This window comes from Harpia harpyja, chromosome 2, assembly GCF_026419915.1.
Source record: "Harpia harpyja isolate bHarHar1 chromosome 2, bHarHar1 primary haplotype, whole genome shotgun sequence".
Lineage (NCBI taxonomy): Eukaryota > Metazoa > Chordata > Aves > Accipitriformes > Accipitridae > Harpia > Harpia harpyja.
This window is the reverse complement of record NC_068941.1, coordinates 64852395-64871628: the sequence shown is the minus strand read 5'-3', so window position 1 is coordinate 64871628 and position 19234 is coordinate 64852395. Positions and strand designations below refer to the sequence as shown.

General features: G+C 40.4%; 1 protein-coding gene across 11 annotated transcripts in view; it reads left to right on the top strand.

Moving 5' to 3' along the window:
- TBC1D1 (TBC1 domain family member 1) overlaps nucleotides 1–19234 on the top strand; it is a 123671-nt gene that overhangs the window by 57830 nt on the left and 46607 nt on the right. For all 11 annotated transcript variants that reach the window (XM_052780264.1, XM_052780268.1, XM_052780269.1 and 8 more), the window contains 7 exons: nucleotides 358–447; nucleotides 8595–8699; nucleotides 9328–9460; nucleotides 10857–10948; nucleotides 12585–12695; nucleotides 15257–15385; nucleotides 17496–17582. In XM_052780264.1, the coding sequence (XP_052636224.1) occupies nucleotides 358–447; nucleotides 8595–8699; nucleotides 9328–9460; nucleotides 10857–10948; nucleotides 12585–12695; nucleotides 15257–15385; nucleotides 17496–17582 (747 nt within the window). The remainder of the gene's footprint in view (nucleotides 1–357; nucleotides 448–8594; nucleotides 8700–9327; nucleotides 9461–10856; nucleotides 10949–12584; nucleotides 12696–15256; nucleotides 15386–17495; nucleotides 17583–19234) is intronic.

The window sequence follows — 19234 nt, the reverse complement described above, 5'->3', positions numbered from 1 at the left end:
TTGGGAATGTGTTCTGCCAAGACTCCAGAAAATAAGAAAAGGGAGTGTGAGTGTATTTTCTCAATGCAAAGTAAGTTACTTGTGGTATAATATTACTCTCATCTAATTAAACACTATTCTCAGTCTCTTGTCTCAAATGTGAAACTAAATCTCAATTTGGTAATGTGCAGAGCTCCGAGTGCCAAATCAATGTTGTTTCAGTATTCTCTGTTTCTCTGATAATAGTACACTAATTGGTCTAAATATATAGGTAGGAAAAAAATTTGAGATTTATGTCCAGGAAACATTTTTATAGCAAGACAAAAGGAAGTGTAATGTTACTTGTTATCATCTTGATATTTATTTTGCTCTTTTTAGATTGGCCAGTCTGAAGTTTACCTTATCAGTCCTGACACAAAAAAAGTAGCAATTGAAAAAAGCTTTAAAGAAATATCCTTTTGTTCTCAGGTAAGATTGCAGTGTATTCTTTCTCTCTTTTTTTGTTTAAATATTCTCCACTTGCGAATGCTCCTGTTCTCCTCTCTCCTAGCATTTCGAATAGATTCTCACCCCAGCGGTTTCAGTAATTGGTATTGACAAGTTGCTAGTTAATCAGTAATTTTGTAAAACCATCATTCTTTTCTCATACTTTGCATTGTAATTTCTGAGATAAAGACTCACTTCTGTGTGTGGTGGATGAATAATACGAGCTAGAAGGAACACCCTGGTCAGCTCTGGTTTGAGATTTCAGCGTGCATGATTCACAGTTGTGCAAATCTGGGATTCTCTAAGCCATATTTTTCAAGAAGTGATAATGAAAGGAGAAAAACGACATGTAAGAGTTATCTGAAAAATACTTCAAAAATACATTTTTTTCAAGAGTATAAGCTGCATGTGTGTAAAAGGAAACAACCCTCTGCCACACAGAGGTAATGTGTGTGATGCACTGAGGGCAAGCATGTTTTACAGCCTCCTCATTCACATTAATCCCTGTTCCTTATGTCACAGAGTTTGCTTCCCTGTCCTTCTGCCTCTCATTTTCATGGCTCTGACTTTGATTTTGCATGGATTAGGTGAGGGTGCAATTTATCTAATGACTTATTTCAAGTGGTGATGTTCTGAAAGAGATGCAACTTCCACATGTGAAGATGCAGTAGTGGCATTGCATAGGTTACACAGGCATGTGATTCGCGCTCAGCTACTGCAGCGGCTCAGTGGTGTGAGGGCAGAATAGTCACCGTCACATCAAGGACACGGGGCAGCTCGGGCGATTACAGCACTCCTGTATGGTCAGCTGCACTAACTGTTGGCGGGTCCTGTCTACAGGAATGGAGGACTCTCCTTTGAGAGTTGCTCAAACATCAACCTGCAGACTGAAATGACTGTTCATAAAGACATTTCATAGACCAGTAGCTTTTGTTAAGTAACCAGTGTCAGGATGCAGGGATTTGTCTTTCACTAGCCATTTTCTGTCCTGCAGGGCTTTATTTGTATTTGGTTTGTCTGTGTACCAGATTTGATTCAGTTTAAGTGAACGGGGAAATTGAATTTAATTCATTAAATTAGGATAGAGTCCTCAGATCACATAATTCCTTTAAAACCTGTTACAAATCATTTTGGTTTAAACCTCTGAGAAAATAACCTGAACTGTAATTATATAAATAAACTTAAATTTATTGAGGAATGGATGTTCCCACTAGTTTAACTGAAAGTTCACCTTGAATTAAACCAATGCAATGCTTGTTTGTACTGTGCGGCTTGGGTGGGAATAAGACCTGGTATACCAGGATGTGAATTTTGCCACTCTTTCTTGCACTAAGCCAAGTGCAAAATAGTTCCTTACTTGTGTAGTGCAGGTCTACTCAGTGCATCACAGGTTCTGGCCTTGATGATATTCGGTCAAAACTGGAGTTTTTTGCAGTAGGTTTATTTACCCATTTTTAAATATAGGGAATATGATTTGCTGTTATTTGCTTCTAGCTTTTTTAGATTGGTTTGGTGTTTGTGTTTTTTTTTCATAAGTGACTTTGTTTTTTAATTTGATGAGGATAGCTTTCATCACTAGACATACAGGTACCTATTCTGAAAATTTCAGAGTAAACGTAAGTGGTTTGCATGCTGTCAGATCAAGAGCTTTGAAGAGAACTCCTTGATCACAGAAAAATCTTTATCCCTATGTTCCCTTAGGACGTCTCCTTAGGCAGGAACTAGTTAGGTAGACTTTTTGACTTGCCCTGAAGGTCAGCAGATGGTTGTGCTCCTTGGAGCAGTAGGAGTGAGATTCTAATTGAATTCTCCCCTCCTGTCTGAAGAATGTGCTACAGGGCAGATGTTATGTCAGTTGGGCAAATATTGGTATTGGGGTATAGAGTGCTTTTCCCCCAAGTATGCACATTTCAGAAGACGGAACAATCTCATGGACTCATCTTGATCATACAAGAACTTGAATAATCTTTTCTTGAAGGCACTGGATTTAAATTATAAGAGAGATCAGAATCAGTACTTAATTTCCAGAATGTCCAATCCGTCAGTGAGATATCATAATGGCAGAAAGAAGTATGTGGTTCTGGATGGTATCTGAATTAGCTAATCTGAAATAGCTAAGAGTGTTTGCCAGCTCCTGGTGCCTTGCAGTTTTGTGGGCAGGGCCAAGATCCCAGGTGGGCTCCTTCCACCGTAGCAGTTAGGTTTTCAGGAGAAAGGTTAGAGAGGGGGCTCAGCACGTTCTGTACACATCTCTGATGTGGATGATGGAGGGAGAGAGTCAGCAGGTTGCATCAGCCTGTTCTTGCTTTAATCACATAGCTGCCTCCTGAAATGCTTAGCCTGGACATCCAATGGAGCTAGAGTTGGAGAAGCTGCAGGCTTTACATCATTTGAATGTCCTTCTGATCTTTTTGTTCTCATGGCGTATTAGTGCCTGATGTTTGTGTAATAAAGCCTTTGTTATCTATGTGTAATTGTCACACTCCAACAAACCAGGTATTTCGATACACGTAAAATTATTTTTCTTCATTCAGCTGGCATGCTCTGAAGGTTTATTGTTAGTATTTCAAATGATAACACAACATAGACTCACAGAATCATAGAATCATTTAGGTTGGAAAAGACCTTCAAGATCATTAAGTCCAACCATCATCCATGCCCACTAAACCATGTCCTGAAGTACCCTGTCCACTCGCTTTTTGAATACCTCCAGGGATGGTGACTCAACCACTTCCCTGGGCAGCCCATTCCGGTGTCTGACAACCCTCTCAGTAAAAAAAATTTTTCCTAATATCTAACCTAAATCTCCCTTGCCTCAACTTGAGGCCATTTCCTCTCATCCTATCTCCAGCCACCTGACAGAAGAGACCAGCACCCACCTCACTACAACCCCCCTTCAGGTAGTTGTAAAGAGCGATAAGGTCTCCCCTCAGCCTCCTCTTCTCCAGACTAAACAGCCCCAGTTCCCTCAGCCGCTCCTCATAAGACTTGTGCTCCAGGCCCCTCACCAGCTCCGTTGCCCTTCTCTGAACACGCTCCAGCAACTCAATGTCTTCCTTGTAGTGAGGGGCCCAAAACTGAACACAGTACTCGAGGTGCGGCCTCACCAGTGCCGAGTACAGGGGAACAATCACCTCCCTGCTCCTGCTGGCCACACTATTTCTGATGCAGGCCAGGATGCCGTTGGCGTTCTTGGCCACCTGGGCACACTGCTGACTCGTATTCATCCGGCTGTCAACCAGCATCCCCAGGTCTTTCTCTGCTGGGCAGCTTTCCAGCCACTCTTCCCCAAGCCTGTAGCGTTGCATGGGGTTGTTGTGACCCAAGTGCAGGACCTGGCACTTGGCCTTGTTGAACTTCATACAATTGGCCTCAGCCCATCGATCCAGCCTGTCCAGATCTCTCTGCAGAGCCTTCCTACCCTAGAGCAGATCAACACTCCTGCCCAACTTGGTGTCATCTGCAAACTTGCTGAGGGTGCACTCAATCCCCTCATCCAAATCATTGATAAAGATATTAAACAGAACAGGGCCCAACACCGACCCCTGAGGAACACCACTTGTGACCTGCTGCCAAGTGGATTTTACCCCATTCACCACAACCCTCTGGGCTCGTCCATCCAGCCAGTTTTTCACCCAGCGAAGAGTACACTTGTCCAAGCCATGAGACGCCAGCTTCTCGAGGAGTATGCCATGAGAGACGGTGTCAAAGGCCTTGCTGAAGTCAAGGAAGATAACATCCACAGCCTTTCCCTCATCCACTAGGCGGGTCACCTGGTCATAGAAGGAGATCAGGTTGGTCAAGCAGGACCTGCCTTTTGTAAACCCATGCTGACTGGGCCTGATCCCCTTCTTATCGCGGACTTGCCATGTGAGTGCTCTCAAGACAAACCGTTCAATAATCTTCACCAGTACCGAGGTCAGGCTGACAGGCCTGTAGTTCCCCGAATCCTCCCTCTGACCCTTCTTATAAATGGGAGTCAAGTTGGCAAGCCTCCAGTCCTCTGGGACCTCCCCTGCTGACCAGGATCGCTGACAGATGATAGAGAGTCGCTTGGCAAGGACCTCTGCCAGTTCCCTAAGTACTCTTGGATGGATCCCATCAGGTCCCATAGATTTGTGAGTGTCCAGATGGCGTAGCAGGTCACTAACTATTTCCTCCTGGATTAAGGGGGGTGTGTTCTGCTTTTCATCCTTACCTTCCAGCTCAAGGGGTGGAGTACCCTGAGGATAACTGGACTCCCTATTAAAGACTGAGGCAAAGAAGGCATTAAGTACCTCGGCCTTTTCCTCATCACTGGTTGCTACGTTCCCTTCTGTATCCATTAAAGGACAGATATTCTCCTTGGGATTCTTTTTACTGTTAACATATTTGTAAAAACATTTTTTGTTGTCCCTTACAATAGTGGCCAGATTTAGTTCTAGCTGAGCTTTTGCCTTTCTAATTTTCTCTCTGTATGATCTAACAAGATCCCTGTACTCCTCCCAAGTTGCCTGCCCTTTCCTCCGGAGATGATAAACTCTCCTTTTTTTCTTGACTCCTGGCAAAAGCTCCCCCTTCAGCCAGGCCAGTCATTTTCCTCAGCGGTTCAACTTTCGGCACATGGGAATAGCCTGGTCCTGAGCCATTAAGATTTCCTTCTTAAAGAATGTCCATCCCTCCTGGACCCCTTTGCCCTTCAGGACCGTCTCCCAAGGGACTCTCTCAACCAGTGCCTTGAAGAGGCCAAAGTTTGCCCTCTGGAAGTCCATAGTGGTGGTTTTGCTGACCACCTTCCTTGCCTCACCAAGAATTGAGAATTCTATCATTTCATGGTCGCTAAGCCCAAGACAGCCTCTGACTATCACACCTCCCACCAGTCCTTCCCTGTTTGTAAGCAGTAGGTCTAGCAAGGCTCCTCCCCTGGTTGGCTCACCTACCAGCTGCGTCAGGAAGTTATCTTCCACACACTCCAGGAACCTCCTAGATTGTTTACTCACTGCTGTGTTGTATTTCCAGCAAATGTCTGGAAGGTTAAAGTCCCCCACGAGGACAAGGGCACACAATTCTGAGACTACTGCCAGCCGCTTGTAGAATGATTCATCCGTCTCTTCAACCTGGTCAGGTGGTCTATAACAGACTCCCAGCACAATATCTGTCTTATTGGCTTTCCCTCTCATCCTCACCCATAAGCACTCCACCTTGTCATCAGAATCGTGTAGCTCTGTACAGTCAAAACATTCCCTAACGTAGATAGCCACCACACCACCTCTTCTACCTTGCCTATCCCTTCTGAAGAGCTTGTAGCCATCCATTGCAGCACTCCAGTCATGGGAGTCATCCCACCATGTTTCCGTGATGGCGACTAAGTCATATCTATCCTGCTGCACGATGGCTTCCAGCTCCTCCTATTTATTGCCCATGCTGCGTGCATTGGCACAGATGCATTTGAGCTGGGTTATCGAATCCACCCCAAACATCGGCATGCTGCCCCCAGGCTCATCTCTGGTGCACCTAGTTTTATCCCTTACCCCCTTCAAACCTAGTTTAAAGCCCTCTCTCTGAGCCCTGCCGTCTCATGGGCGAGGGTTCTTTTACCCCTTTGAGATAGCTGGAAACCATCTGTTGCTAGCAAGCCCAATGCCGTGTAAACCTCCCCATGATCAAAAAACCCAAAATTCCACCTATGGCACCAGCCTCTGAGCCACGTATTAACCAGGTGTGTTTTCCTGTTCCTTTCAGTGTATTTCCCTGCCACTGAAGGGATTGAGGAAAACACTACCTGTGCTCCCGATCCTTCAACTAATCGTCCCAGTGCCCTGAAGTCCCTTTTGATTGCCTTTGGATTTCTCTCTGCAGTCTCATCACTGCCAACCTGCACAACCAGCAATAGGTAATAATCAGAGGTCCGAACCAGACCAGGGAGTTTCCTGGTAATGTCTTTTACCCAGGCCCCAGGGGGGCAGCAGACTTCCCTGTGGGATGGGTCAGGTCTGCATATTGGGCCCTCTGTCCCCCTCAGAAGGGAGTCGCCTATGACAATTACCCTCCTTTTTCTTTTTTCAGAGGATGTGAGAATGCGTGGGGCTGCCCGACTGGGCCTAGGCACCTCCCTAGATAGGACTTCATCTACACCCTGATCTTCACTGGCCTGGTCCTCAAGTTCCAGAGCCCCATACCTGTTGCGTAGGGGCAACTGGGAAAGTGAGGGAGACTGGGAGGGAATTCGCCTGCCTCCCCGAGCAGGGACCTGTATCCATTCCCCTCCATCTCTTAGGTCCCCTCCTGCCTGGTGGCAGGAGGGCAGGGGAACCTCCGCTTCTTGTGAAGCCTCCATCTGCTGCCTCTGCCTCAGGGATGGTAGGGTGCGGGCCCACCAATCTATCTCCCTCTCACACTCCCTGATACTCCTCAACCTTTCCACTTCCTCCTTCAGCTCTACCACCAGGCTGAGCAGATCATCCACCTGGTCACACCTCACACAAGAGGTGTCCCTGCTGCCCTCCATCATCAGTGATAGACTCAGGCACTCCCTGCAGCCAGAGACCTGGACAGCTGCATGTTTACATGGGACCTCTGCCTGCGTTAGCCACATTTTTCCTAACAATGGCTTTCAGCCGAGTGGCAACCATACCTGGGTCTCCCTCCGGGCCCACGCCCACCCCTTGAGTAGCCTTCTCGAGCTTGGAAGAGGAAGAGGGGCGCTGCGCCCTGCCTGCGCGAAGTGCCGCGCCGCGCCCTAGTCGCCGGCGCTCCTCTGGGCCGTTCAAATCTCCCGCGGTTGCCCCTGGCAACGGCCACGCCGCGTCAGCCTCTCTCGCGAGAGCCGCCGGCTCTGGCCGGGTCCCTCCGCCCTTCCCCGCCGCTCCTGGGCCTCGGGAACCTCCCAGTCCGCCTCCGTCTAGCGCTTAGCCGCTGGCTTACCGTTGCCTCTGCTGGCCTCGCCGCTGACTGAATTGTTTGGATTGCTAACCGAGGTAGTCCAGGATATCTGTTGCTATAATATGTTCTTTTTCTTGGACACCTGGACATTCTGTTTTATAGAAGTATTCACTTTTTATGCTTTTTAAATGGTTTTTTTTCTAATGTTTTCTTCATGATAAAAAGGAAAAGAGAATATTCAGTGATTCTTGCTGTGTTAACAAGAAAGAGCAAAAAAACCCAACAAAAAAGTCCTGCTTGGCATCTTCAGACTGTTTAAATTTCACTGAAATTTCTGATTTACTGTGATTCACGATTATGATTTTTGATACAACAGTTTGTTGCTTCTCTTTACCTGACTTTAATATTGTTGTGCTATGACAGCTAGAAGGTAGTAAAATGGTGCTGAGTGTAATTGAATTTCTATAAACAGGCTCTACTACCATGCATGTAATTCATCATCATAAGTTTTGTTTGGTTTTGTTTTGTTTGTTTGTTTGGTTTGGGTTTTTTTTTAACCAAGAATGGTGCACTGAGGAGATGTGCACTGGGATCACCTAACTCTATTCATCCGAAAGTCTTCTAATAAAAGAAAAAAATTCCCAGCAATTAAAAAACCTTCTTAGCATTTTGCCAGGATGTACTGTTTATCTATTGTTGCAAGTAGATTGTGCCTGAATTTGCATGCCTTTTAGGAGAAATAAATGCTTCCATGAGTGATCTTTAAGTAATATATTTAACCATTTTCATTTTTTAACTAGCCAAGCGTTTCTTTAGATGAAAAAAAAAAATGTTTATCCATTTTTCACTATTGCTTTGATTTGCTCTTACAAATGTAAAGCAATTGTTGACCAATTAAGGAAAAGAAAAGAAAAACAGAATGAGCTTTTTTCCCCTGCTATTTCCAATTTGGGTAAAATACATCTTGAATAGTATTTATTCATCCCTGTAAGTGTACTCCAATGGATCTGTTATATTTCAGTCATTAAAAAAACCCCAACAAAACAAAACAACAAACAACCTCTGACTTAAGTGAAATTTGAAAGATTCATGAAGTAATAGGTTCTGTAACAGAATAGATTTTTAATGGCCAGATGACTTTAATGTAGCTTTAACAGAGATATGCAACCTATCTGTTGGGCCTCTCATGCTTTTGTCACTGGAAAAAGCAGAGGTACAAAACATTGAAAGTAAATATGACTGGTTCATTACTGTTGTTTTTGTGCTAGGGAATTAGACATGTGGATCACTTTGGGTTCATCTGCAGAGAGTCTTCAGAAAACGGAGGCTTCCACTTTGTTTGCTACGTGTTTCAGTGTACAGATGAAGCACTGGTAAGTGAAAGAAAAGAAAAGCCTAATAGAATATTAGGCCCTGAAAGTCTTCTGTTGCTCCATGCTCTATAGTTTGCTGAATGTCTTCAAATCCTGCTCCACTCAGAAATATGATTTAAAAATGTAACTAACATAGTAGTCTGCAAAGGAACTTTTAATTTCTTTTGAAGGCAGAAGTTAAAATCCCCTTTAAAATCCAATAAAACTTCCTTTCATTGCACAGACTAAGTTAGACTGTATGCCTCTTTTTTGGAAGAGGGTTTTTTCATAGTGTACCTGTTCAGAAAATCAGGACTACACTACTGTGCTCTAGGTCAGGCCAGTACGCCACAACTTCAGTAAGCTTTTTTATCACAGACAAGAAAAGGTTTCTAGATAGAGGCAGTATCTTTTATTAGACCACAGTAATAAAATTGGGTGGCCTGGAAGAGCTATGACTTCACGATGGGTTTTGTCTTGCTTGTGTGTTTGTGTGCACAAATGGCATGAGAACAGCTTTTCTCTTTAATCATAAACGCATTCCCAAACAAGCAGTATCATTCTAAAAGACTGTTGTGTTTGTGTTTAAGGAAAACAGAAACTCAGTGAAGGAGTGAAATTCTGTTCTTTTTCACTCTATTCTTTTCAGGTTGATGAAATCATGATGACATTGAAACAGGCTTTCACCGTAGCTGCTGTGCAACAAACTTCCAAGGCACAGCCCCAGCTCTGTGAAGGATGTCCTATGCAAAGCTTGCATAAACTATGTGAAAAGATAGAAGGTGAGGTTTGAAGAACCTTCTGGTCAAATATTTTTGTTAACAATTTTACTGGGGGACAATCTTACATGTGGAACTCTAAGGGAATGAATGCTTAAGAAGAGCTTGGGACTTGGGATGAAGGGTTGAAGGCCAGTCTTTTTAGAGGACTGCAATGTCAAGTTAAGCTTCTTTCTTGTATTTTAGTTGAATTTTTGAAAACTAATTAAGAGTCTAAACATAACTGAATTGCAGCTAGCTTGGCTCTATTAGCCATATAAACAGAGAGGATTGTAGATAAGGAACTTCTCAAGAATATATGCTGCAATAGCTATGACCTGCTGCCATGTTGAATCCACTTAGATACTGGCATTACACTACTACTAAACGTGAACTGAACAGTATGCTTTTAATATGCATGTTTGTGGTGTTGATCTATGCTCCTTCATGAAAATGTAGCAGTTAGAATTGTAGCTGTTGCCCAGAAAACAAGTTCAAGACAAAAAAAAACCCCCTCTTCGCATTTCAGCAAATTTCACAGTTAGCATTTGTTCATTTAAGCGATGTCTGGGGTGAATAAAGGGCAACAGCAGCTTGTCAGATCACATGACAGTAGCTTGTGGGACTAAAACCTATCTAGTATTAATTTGATGAAACTGGAGAACTTCCAAAACTACTTTTCACTCTATTTTGGTCTTCAGCTAGCTATGATTTTTGAGAAATTTCTTAAAGGCAAATGATTCCTAATGCCTTTAATCATGCCATCTGGTTAATCGTATCATCTGCTTCTGAAGGAGAAATGCCATGATCAGAAACTGAAGTACAAAATACTGTTGAGGGTTTGTTGTTTTTCCACAGAAAATAGAGGAAAGGAATTTAATCCAGGATGAGAGCAGAAAAAAATAATCTGAGATGGTAGTCTGCTTTAGACTGTGAGTAAATGTTTTCAGCAAGAGGCAAAGCAAGAACTTCACTAACATACAATAAATTTACTTATTTTCAGAAAAGACCAAGGCATACAAATTGGAGAAAATCAGTGGAAATTATATTTATACCAGAGGCAAAATCCAAGCAGTACTGCATAAAACACGAACAAAGCAGTTTGCTAAAATGCAGTAGATCGTGGGTTTATTTTATCTTGTGTGATAATGGAATCTTCAGCTAAGAGTGTATATAATCGTGGCCTGTGCTCAGTAAATCTCCTTGTTGCAGAGTTCGTGTCCCTCATTTTAAAGACAGGAGTTCAGCAGTAGCTTTAAATTAACCTAGAGTTCTTTCCAATGCCCTGTTATGAAATCAATGCAATGGATCAGCTCAAATAACTGATGAGCTTTGGCTTAAATTGTGTGCATATTTTTGTGATCGATTAATTCTGACAAATTTGACCCTGTGATTTGTTCTTTTTTGTTCCTCTTGGTAGGGTTACACCCTTCTAAGACTAAACTAGAACTACAAAAGCATCTAACAACACTAAATAACCAGGAGCAGGCCTCTGTTTTTGAAGAGGTTAAGGTAAGCTCTTTGTTTCCTTCAAGATTTTAAAGCAATTGATGTTTTTTGCTAACATCAGTGTGAAGCACCAAAGTTATTTTCATTTTTTGGTGAATTATTATCTTTATTTAATAGACTGTTTATCACCTTGTTCTTTAATTTCAATATCATCATTTTTCTAGAGCTGTTAAAAACTTGTCTTATGATGAAAATGGCTTATTTGACTCATTTTTCTTCCCTTAATACTAGTTGTTTTCCATGAAAATGTTGACTTCTCACTGACTAAAACTGCACACATTTTTCTGTGGGTGAAGGCAGTAACTTGTACTGCGAGAATATTCAACTGTTACTTTGACCAAAACAAATTACTGTAACATTCCCAGATCAGAAAAGTTCCTGCCTAAAATTTATCCTAGATCTTAATACTTGTTAAACTAACTAAAAATGTTTAACTTTTTATCTTCTGAATGAAATCCATTTGAGCACAGAGGAAAGCATAGCTGGATTTAAGGCAGATGATGAACATTGAAGGAAACGTCATTGGGCTTGGCACACTGTTGAAGATTAGGAAATTTCAGACTTTTATAAAAATAATACTTCCTTCCTCTCTTGAGTCATTTCAGTCTCTTGGTGTGTTTCCATGTGGCAGTTTATCATCCAGTACCAATTTTGGAAGTTACTCTGTGGGAGCGATTCCATGAGCTAAGTAATTGCTTAGTATACAGTAGCTAGCTGGCACTGTTGCCTTTTAGTATTCTGCACTCATTTTAATGGTCTAAAGCTTCTAGTAGTCACAGGAAACTGATAATTGCTTCTGGTGAGAGTCTGCAAACGATTAACTTTATAAAACCAAGGGTAAAGTACATCTCTCCTGCCTATCTTTTTCAGCTGATTTTTTTGAGTTGAACTGCCTGAAATTTTAGTTGTTGCATTCTTACAGCTCCATAAGTTGTAACTGTGATTTGCATTTTTAGATAACTGTCTTTCTAAGGATATTTTTATTAATCTGATGTGCTACCCTGGCGTTAGCTAATTCGTACTGTATCCTCTGCATTACATCAATAGGCTTAAAACAGCATATGCTTTTCAAAAGTTAGGTTTCTGGGATTAAATTCTGTAATAGTTTTAAAAACATTTTCTCGTACAATAATTCAGATCTAAATAGAATGCAGCAGAGAGAAATATGTTCACCTTGTGCACTAATTTTTAAGATACCTATGTCATTTCTGAAAAATGAAAGGCCCAATGAGAAGGATTTCTAGGCGAAAGGTTGTGCCTCATAACTGCAAGACAATACTTCACGTGTGCTACAAACTCAGAATGACAGTGTTTTGGTTTTCTTTACATCAAAAGCAAATTGGCAAAAATATTTTTTAAAGTCTTTATTTGCTTGTGGCAATTTGATACTTCTACAGTTGTCCTTTATCTTTGATGTAAATTCTGTCGTGTATGAAGTGAGGTCAAGTGTTTCTCTGGCTGTGTTGCTGCTTTGCTTGGGACACTGGTGTCCTCTGGTGGACTGGAGTAGTAGCATTAACCAAATTGAACTTGTTCTTACACTAAGGATGTATTGACAATGACAAAGTGAAAAGAGTAAATGTTTGCTAACTGTAATACAAATGTATAATTACTGTGCTTGTGGTGTTTTCAATTAAAGAAATTAAGACCAAGAAATGATCAAAAAGAGAATGAGTTGGTTATCTCTGTTTTGAGAAACATGTATGAAGAAAAACAGAAGGACCATGTTCATGTTGGGGAAGCAAAACAGGTAAGTAATCATTCAGTTTTAGTTCATGTAAGGAGGAGCCAGGAAAAAAGTCTTCCATTCCATTTTTGTATCTTTCCAAAGGCAAATTTCCATCACTGGCATTTTGGAAATTCAAACTGTAGGCAGTGGTGAACACTGGTTTTGCTTGTGATTCATAGGCTATTGTCATGTGCCAAAACAGGCATATCTCAGATTTTGAGGTACCCGGTACAGTCTGATTTCAGGCTTTGGCGACAGAGATGCAAACAAGGTAGACCACTAATTTGGTTGTTTCTTTCTTCTCACTGCAATGAAAATGCAATGTATGTGAGAGAATATATAATGAATTTGTAATTGCTCTCAGGCCATCTGTGGCATTTGCTATCCCGCTGTGTCTGTGAGTCAGTGTCCTGACAACACATTGGATTTGATCCTTGATAAAGACTATTACATTTACTCGACAGCTGGAACTTATTTCTTATGTGCAAACCACCATTTGAAGTGGCCTCAAGGAGTAGCTGAGGAGGATTGCTGCAGAAACATCAGCAGAGACTGTCGTCCATTTCCAAAGAGCTGAGCTACCTTTCATTCTTTATCAGGTCGCATCAGTGCTGTTTAACTGGCTGTTTATACAGCACAGTTAAGGTTTTTCAAAAGGGATTAATGATTTTGGTTGCCTTGGTTTGTGACTAACTTAAGACACCTCGAGGAGGTCTGTATTCAAAAAAGGAAGGATCAGCACCCATTCTCTGGAAACTTTCAGTTCCAATTATTTGACCCTTTTAAAAATCCTGGCTGTCCCACCCATCATGATGACTGCTGTTGGCTGTTTGTGATATAGCAAATTAATATATGGACAGTAATTAGACCCCTGAAGAAACTGGGGAAGTAGCAGCAAGTTTTCATTTACTATTTGTTCACTTTGTTAATCTTTTCTCCATTTATGGCTTACTGGCTAATTATTGACCTCCCTGAGAAAGCAGGAAGAAAACTGCATATTTCATGCTCTGATTTCTTGTCTTGGGCATCTCACCAGAAATATGTTTTTAAGATAAAAGCACTGTAGTTATGACATGACAGGAAGAAACATTGCCTGAGGTCGTCTATCATCATACCTGAAATATTTTTATTTGGTTTAATGCCAGCTGATTATCAAATAGTTATCAGTCACAAATGGCTTGGAAATAGGGATATACAAAGCAAGATAGTATCTTAGTATGCCTTCAGTGTGATTTGAAAATTCGTAGGGCCTGCTGCAGTCTGTTTGCTCAGTTCCTGGAACAAAAATTGGTTAATCTGATGCTTGTAAAGATGCCAATGCTCTAAGAACAGAGTTGACTTGCCTTCAGTCCATCATTTGTCTTAGCATAACATTTTATATTTACTCTGATAATTTATCTCCAGAGCTGTGTAATAGCAGATACCTTTGAACATTTACTCTGGCAGGGTTATTTGTCTCAGCAATCATTAACCCATGACACCCTGATGTCCCTCTTCCCTTCTTTTCTACATAGGTATTCACTGTCACACTTTTCATCACTTTTTTTTTTTAATATATAAATCGGGAGGTAAAAAATGAAATGTGATACTAGTACATGGATCTTATTTAACAAAAATGACCTTCAAAATAAGTGTCTTTTCATAAGAACACAATAGCAGGCAGCATCTGATTTGCCCTTTGAGGATAAAATGAGCGAAGGTAAAAAGAAAATACAGAAGCCTGTAACTTTGTCATACTGGAAATAGGATGCTTTAAAATTTTATCTAGACAGGAGTATTTGGTGGTGATGATGACATGCTGTTCAGCTGCCCATGTACTAATAGTTACATAGATCAAGCATTCAGATCTCTGAAATTAGGGCCAGGTAGAGAGGGCTATGGTGCCTGGCAGTCTCAAGATGAAGTCCCAAAAATAACACTGAAAACTGTGCTCTGGTTTCTACTGCAGGTGTTAGGTTTGGATGGTAATATTTGCATCATAGTGTCATTTTTGTATTTGCTACACTAGTCTTTACAAGCACTAGAAATGGACTGAAATATTTATTTAAAAACCAAAACTCTCAATAGACCGTTAACTTTAAGGTGGAAGTGTTTCTACTGGTAAAATACTTAGAAGAGTTAGATTGTTATACATCTTCCTGGCCCTTAGAAAGCCCCATTTTAATATAATGGAGATACTTGAGAGTTCTTGTTAATTATGAGCTTCATCAATTTTGATTAATTTCTTGGCTGAAGAAAAGTAAATCCATCAGAAATCTCTAATCTGTTAAACATTTAGAATTTGTACAGTTGTACTTTGGCATTAAAGAAAATTTGTCAACACAGCCATAAATCCCTATCAAAATGGCAATTCTTCTGAAGCATGCTACTACAGTCAACACATTTCGTTTAAGAGATTTCCTGGTCTTATGTTAGCATAGTTTGTTAAACTTCAATATAAGTATCGGTAGAGAAAAAGGCATGAAAAGCCAAGAACACCAGGAGAAAGTATTGATTCAAGTTACAGAAGTCTTCAGACTGTTCACTGAGATTCTGCTCCATGCTGTTGAGTATTTCACATTAATGTTTTTAAACACTTGCAGACTTCACAATCCTCAGCTGAGAATGCTGTAAATGAGGTGCCCAGCAGTGCTCCGAGATTCAGATTAGATATGTTAAAGAACAAAGCAAAAAGATCTCTGACAGAATCATTTGAAAGTATTTTATCACGTGTAAGTATCTTCATGTTTATTGCCTCTGAACATAATTTCATTGTTTTATTTATTTGAATGATAGAAAAGTCATATTTGTTATCCTTCCAGGTTGTAGCCAAGTGGTTATTTAAGGCACAGTGACAAAAATATTTGAGTGTACATGTTAGAAGAAGACAAAACAAAGCAGGGCTTTGGTAGAGAGAATACCAAGTCCTGGAAGAAGTGAACTAATTGCTAGATAAGAAATAGTGTATATAGGCATTTCAAAAAATTAATATGAAGTTGAGCATGAGAACTTATGAAAACTGACAATTGTTTTATTTCTCTTTCAGATTTAGAAAATTAAAAAGTAATTGTAATTGTTCACTTCTCTTTATGTAGAAGGAAGTGATTAGGGAACTGACTAAGCATTCCTAATGGGATAGTATTTATAAGTGACACAGAACTGATGAATAATGGGGCATCTGAACTTTTAAATGCTAGAGATTATTTGAAGGCGAGAAGTGTAAAGAACTTCAGAAGGCACTAACAATATGAAGTCATTTATGCAATATCACATCAGGTAAAATGCTTTGTAAACAGTGTCTGGCAATACCTATTAGTGGAAAAAACTTGAACTCCTATGTGATAGTGATCCCCAAGAAAATGTGTTGGGAAAATGTTTATCATGAACAGATGGCTGAAAGTATCTGCTGAAAGTATAAAGCAGTGGTTAAGAAAACAGATATCAAGTTTAAGCACTCCTTAAACTTACGGAGTGTCTTCTCATTCAAATATTCTTGTTTGTACCTCATAGAAAAAGTCTGAGGAAAATAATAGGAGACTTGGGAAGGCTTGTGCTTGACAAAGGATTAAAAAAATCAGACCTTCTCCCTTTTTAAAAAAGAGAGTTGTGACAGAATGCCAAACAACAAATATTAAGAAACAAAAATTCGGCATTCTCATTTCTTATCAGCAAGCAGTTAAATTGAAGCAAGATCTAGTACAGCTTATTGGCTCATAGACATGCAACTTGTAGTGACAAAACGAGGCTTTTAAAGCTTATTTCAGACATTGTATCTAACCTGTTCCCATGAAACAAATTATGGCAAAAGCGTGTTCTCCCTGTTATAACTATGCATATAGATAAGATTTTTAGTTGAATGTCTCCCCTCGTTACTTCCCAGCCAGCATTTCTAGAGTTCACCCCCAATAAAATCCTGCTGTGGGTGTGTCCAGGATGTGAAACATAGTGTTAGTGTTGTTACACTAACTATAGTAGTTACTGTTCTAATTTTTGCTAGTTTGTCCTGACTGGCATGAGCTGTCTTCACATGAGCAGAGCTGTATATTGGTTGCATTTTCACTGTCATGGCTGTTTTGATGGAAATTCTTGATTTTGATCAGATCTGAGGCAAAACATTTTGTCTGAGCTTCAAGGAGAGAATAGTCACTACTGTGAATGATGATAACATTTTGTACCTGGAGTAACAGTTCAAAGAGAACATAAGCCTTAACTTCAGAACATAAAAAAAGATACCATTTGAGGTTAGGAAGATAAAAGTTCCATTGTTGTGTTAGGACGTGAGAACCATCCGTAGGTTTCTTGATATTTCTCTTGGTTACGTAAAAACATTAGTCAAATAAATTATACAAAAATATTGTTAAACAGATTGTACAAAAATATTTATGCTTTCTGATTTGTGGGCATTGAAATGATAATACCAGAAATTATGTTTTGCTGTTTATTAAATTTATATCATTTTAAGTCCTTTGTAATAGACGGCCTTTTAGTTTCTTTGTATCCTGGTAAGAAGTACCTAGTGTGAAAATTTCCTGTTTGGAATACAGAAGGTACTTTAATAGTAGTTGTAGTACATGCGTGTAATATGTGATTATGTACATATCATGGAAAGCACATCATTGCCCATGAGAATTCCTTAATTCCACAGGCTCCTTTAAAATGTCAGTGACCGTCCTGAATGAAGCCTCTGTTTCTCACGGGGGCAAAGGCTATTCTTAGGCATTTCAGGAAATTAACTGTCATGCTGTCTTTGAAAATTACAGATTCTGACTATGCTAGACGGATCTCTTTTTGCTGTGCCCCATATATCATAATCTTAACTGCTGGTGTGCTTTATCTCTACAGGGCAGTAAAGCCAGAGGTCCACTGGACAGTTCTGGTGCTGTGGATTTGGACAGCTCCATGTCCAGTACCTTAAGCAGCACAAGTAAAGTAAGTAAAGCCTGGGGTGAATGTACCTATTTAGAAACTTCAGATAATATTCCCTGAAACAACTAGTCAGATGTGAAATGCACTTACCAACTGCTCATAACTGTTCTGTTCTAACATCTTGCATTTTGTTTTGATTATTTTGGGGGAGTAGACAAGCTAACTGATTAACTTTTCACTGGGTGAAAAGAAGTAAAGCCCAGAACAGCCAAACAGTATGATAAAAACAGTATCACAGAGTAGGGAGAGTAGGTATGTCCTTTTCTTCTGACCTGTAGGAGTCCTGTTGCTGCTTGCTGGTCCATAGGGTGTGTCTTTATTCCTGTGCCCAGTCCCTCTGAGGGTGATGGAGCTGCATTCATTGCAGGCAGCGTCTTGGATCAGCAACTGCCTTTCATTCCCGAACCCCCCCCCCTCCTTCCCAGCTTAAAGCAATATTTAAGTTTTTCAGAATTTGCAAGTTGGTTACCCAAACAATTTTCATATATGTAACATGTTAGAATGTGTGTGAGTCCTCTGAGGGACAACTTGAACGAAGTAATTTCCCAGTTCACCCTGATAACAGAGATTCAGGCTAAGAAATAGCAGTCACATGTCAATACAATGGTGACGTGTAAGATGCTATTATCTGTAGAGTTTCACTTGAGATTTCTATACTTTTTGACAAGATGGGACTCATAGTAAATCTGTGGTTCTGTTCTCCAGAAGTTTAAAGTTGTTTTCAGGCCTTTCATTCTGTTCCCCGTGCTATAAAAAAGAGCAGTGCGATTGGGTCTCCATTTGAATTTGAAATGCCTTGTACTGTATATAAGCACATATTTTGTATGTACATATCTTATTGTGTGAGTCTATGTGAAATAAAATATTATATGACATCATCTGAATGTTGCAACAATGTGCAGCAAAACAAATGCAATAATTACCATGCTGCTGATACTAATCTGGTTGGTTTTAGCCCTGAAAGTACATACTGTGAATGCAGGATTGCATTCATAAGAAACATAAAACTAAAACAAGAAGTGGAGTAATTTCCCCCTTTGTATGGTTAGAAAGCTTTTAGTCTGAATAAAACAATATAAAGAAACAGCCTAGAAGCAGCCAGTTGTCTTCTCTGGAGGCAACCTAGCACTCTGCAGACTTGGATACAGCTATTGATTCTGCTCTAGTGCCTATTTGCCTATGGACTCCTGACTTCAGGTAATCAAGAGTCTGCTCTTTCTGCTTCTGTTTTTGAAAGAATGGCCAACTCTGCAGGAAACACATGAGGTGGGGAATGGAGAAAAATGCATGGTTTTGGACTGAAATGGGCATCTAGTCATAGGATTAAAGTCCTTTGAGTGAATCTAAGGATAGTCAAGAGGAATATTATATTGTTAGATGGGGTGCTAAATATACAGTGCTCTGAAATGCAACCCTTTTCATTGCTCTCACTGTTACCCAAACCTGACCCATCTGTTCTGTTCTGACCCCATTTCTTCTGAGTTGTATTCAACATACTGTAAAATATACAATTACTCTCAAAAGTACTTTTTCTCTGTAAAATGGAGACTAATTTGTTGACCTAAATGATTAATAACAAAGACATAAAATATCAAAGATTCTTTCTTTGAGCTATCATGATAAAAATGTGCAGATTTGAAGCAGGTCTCTGTGGG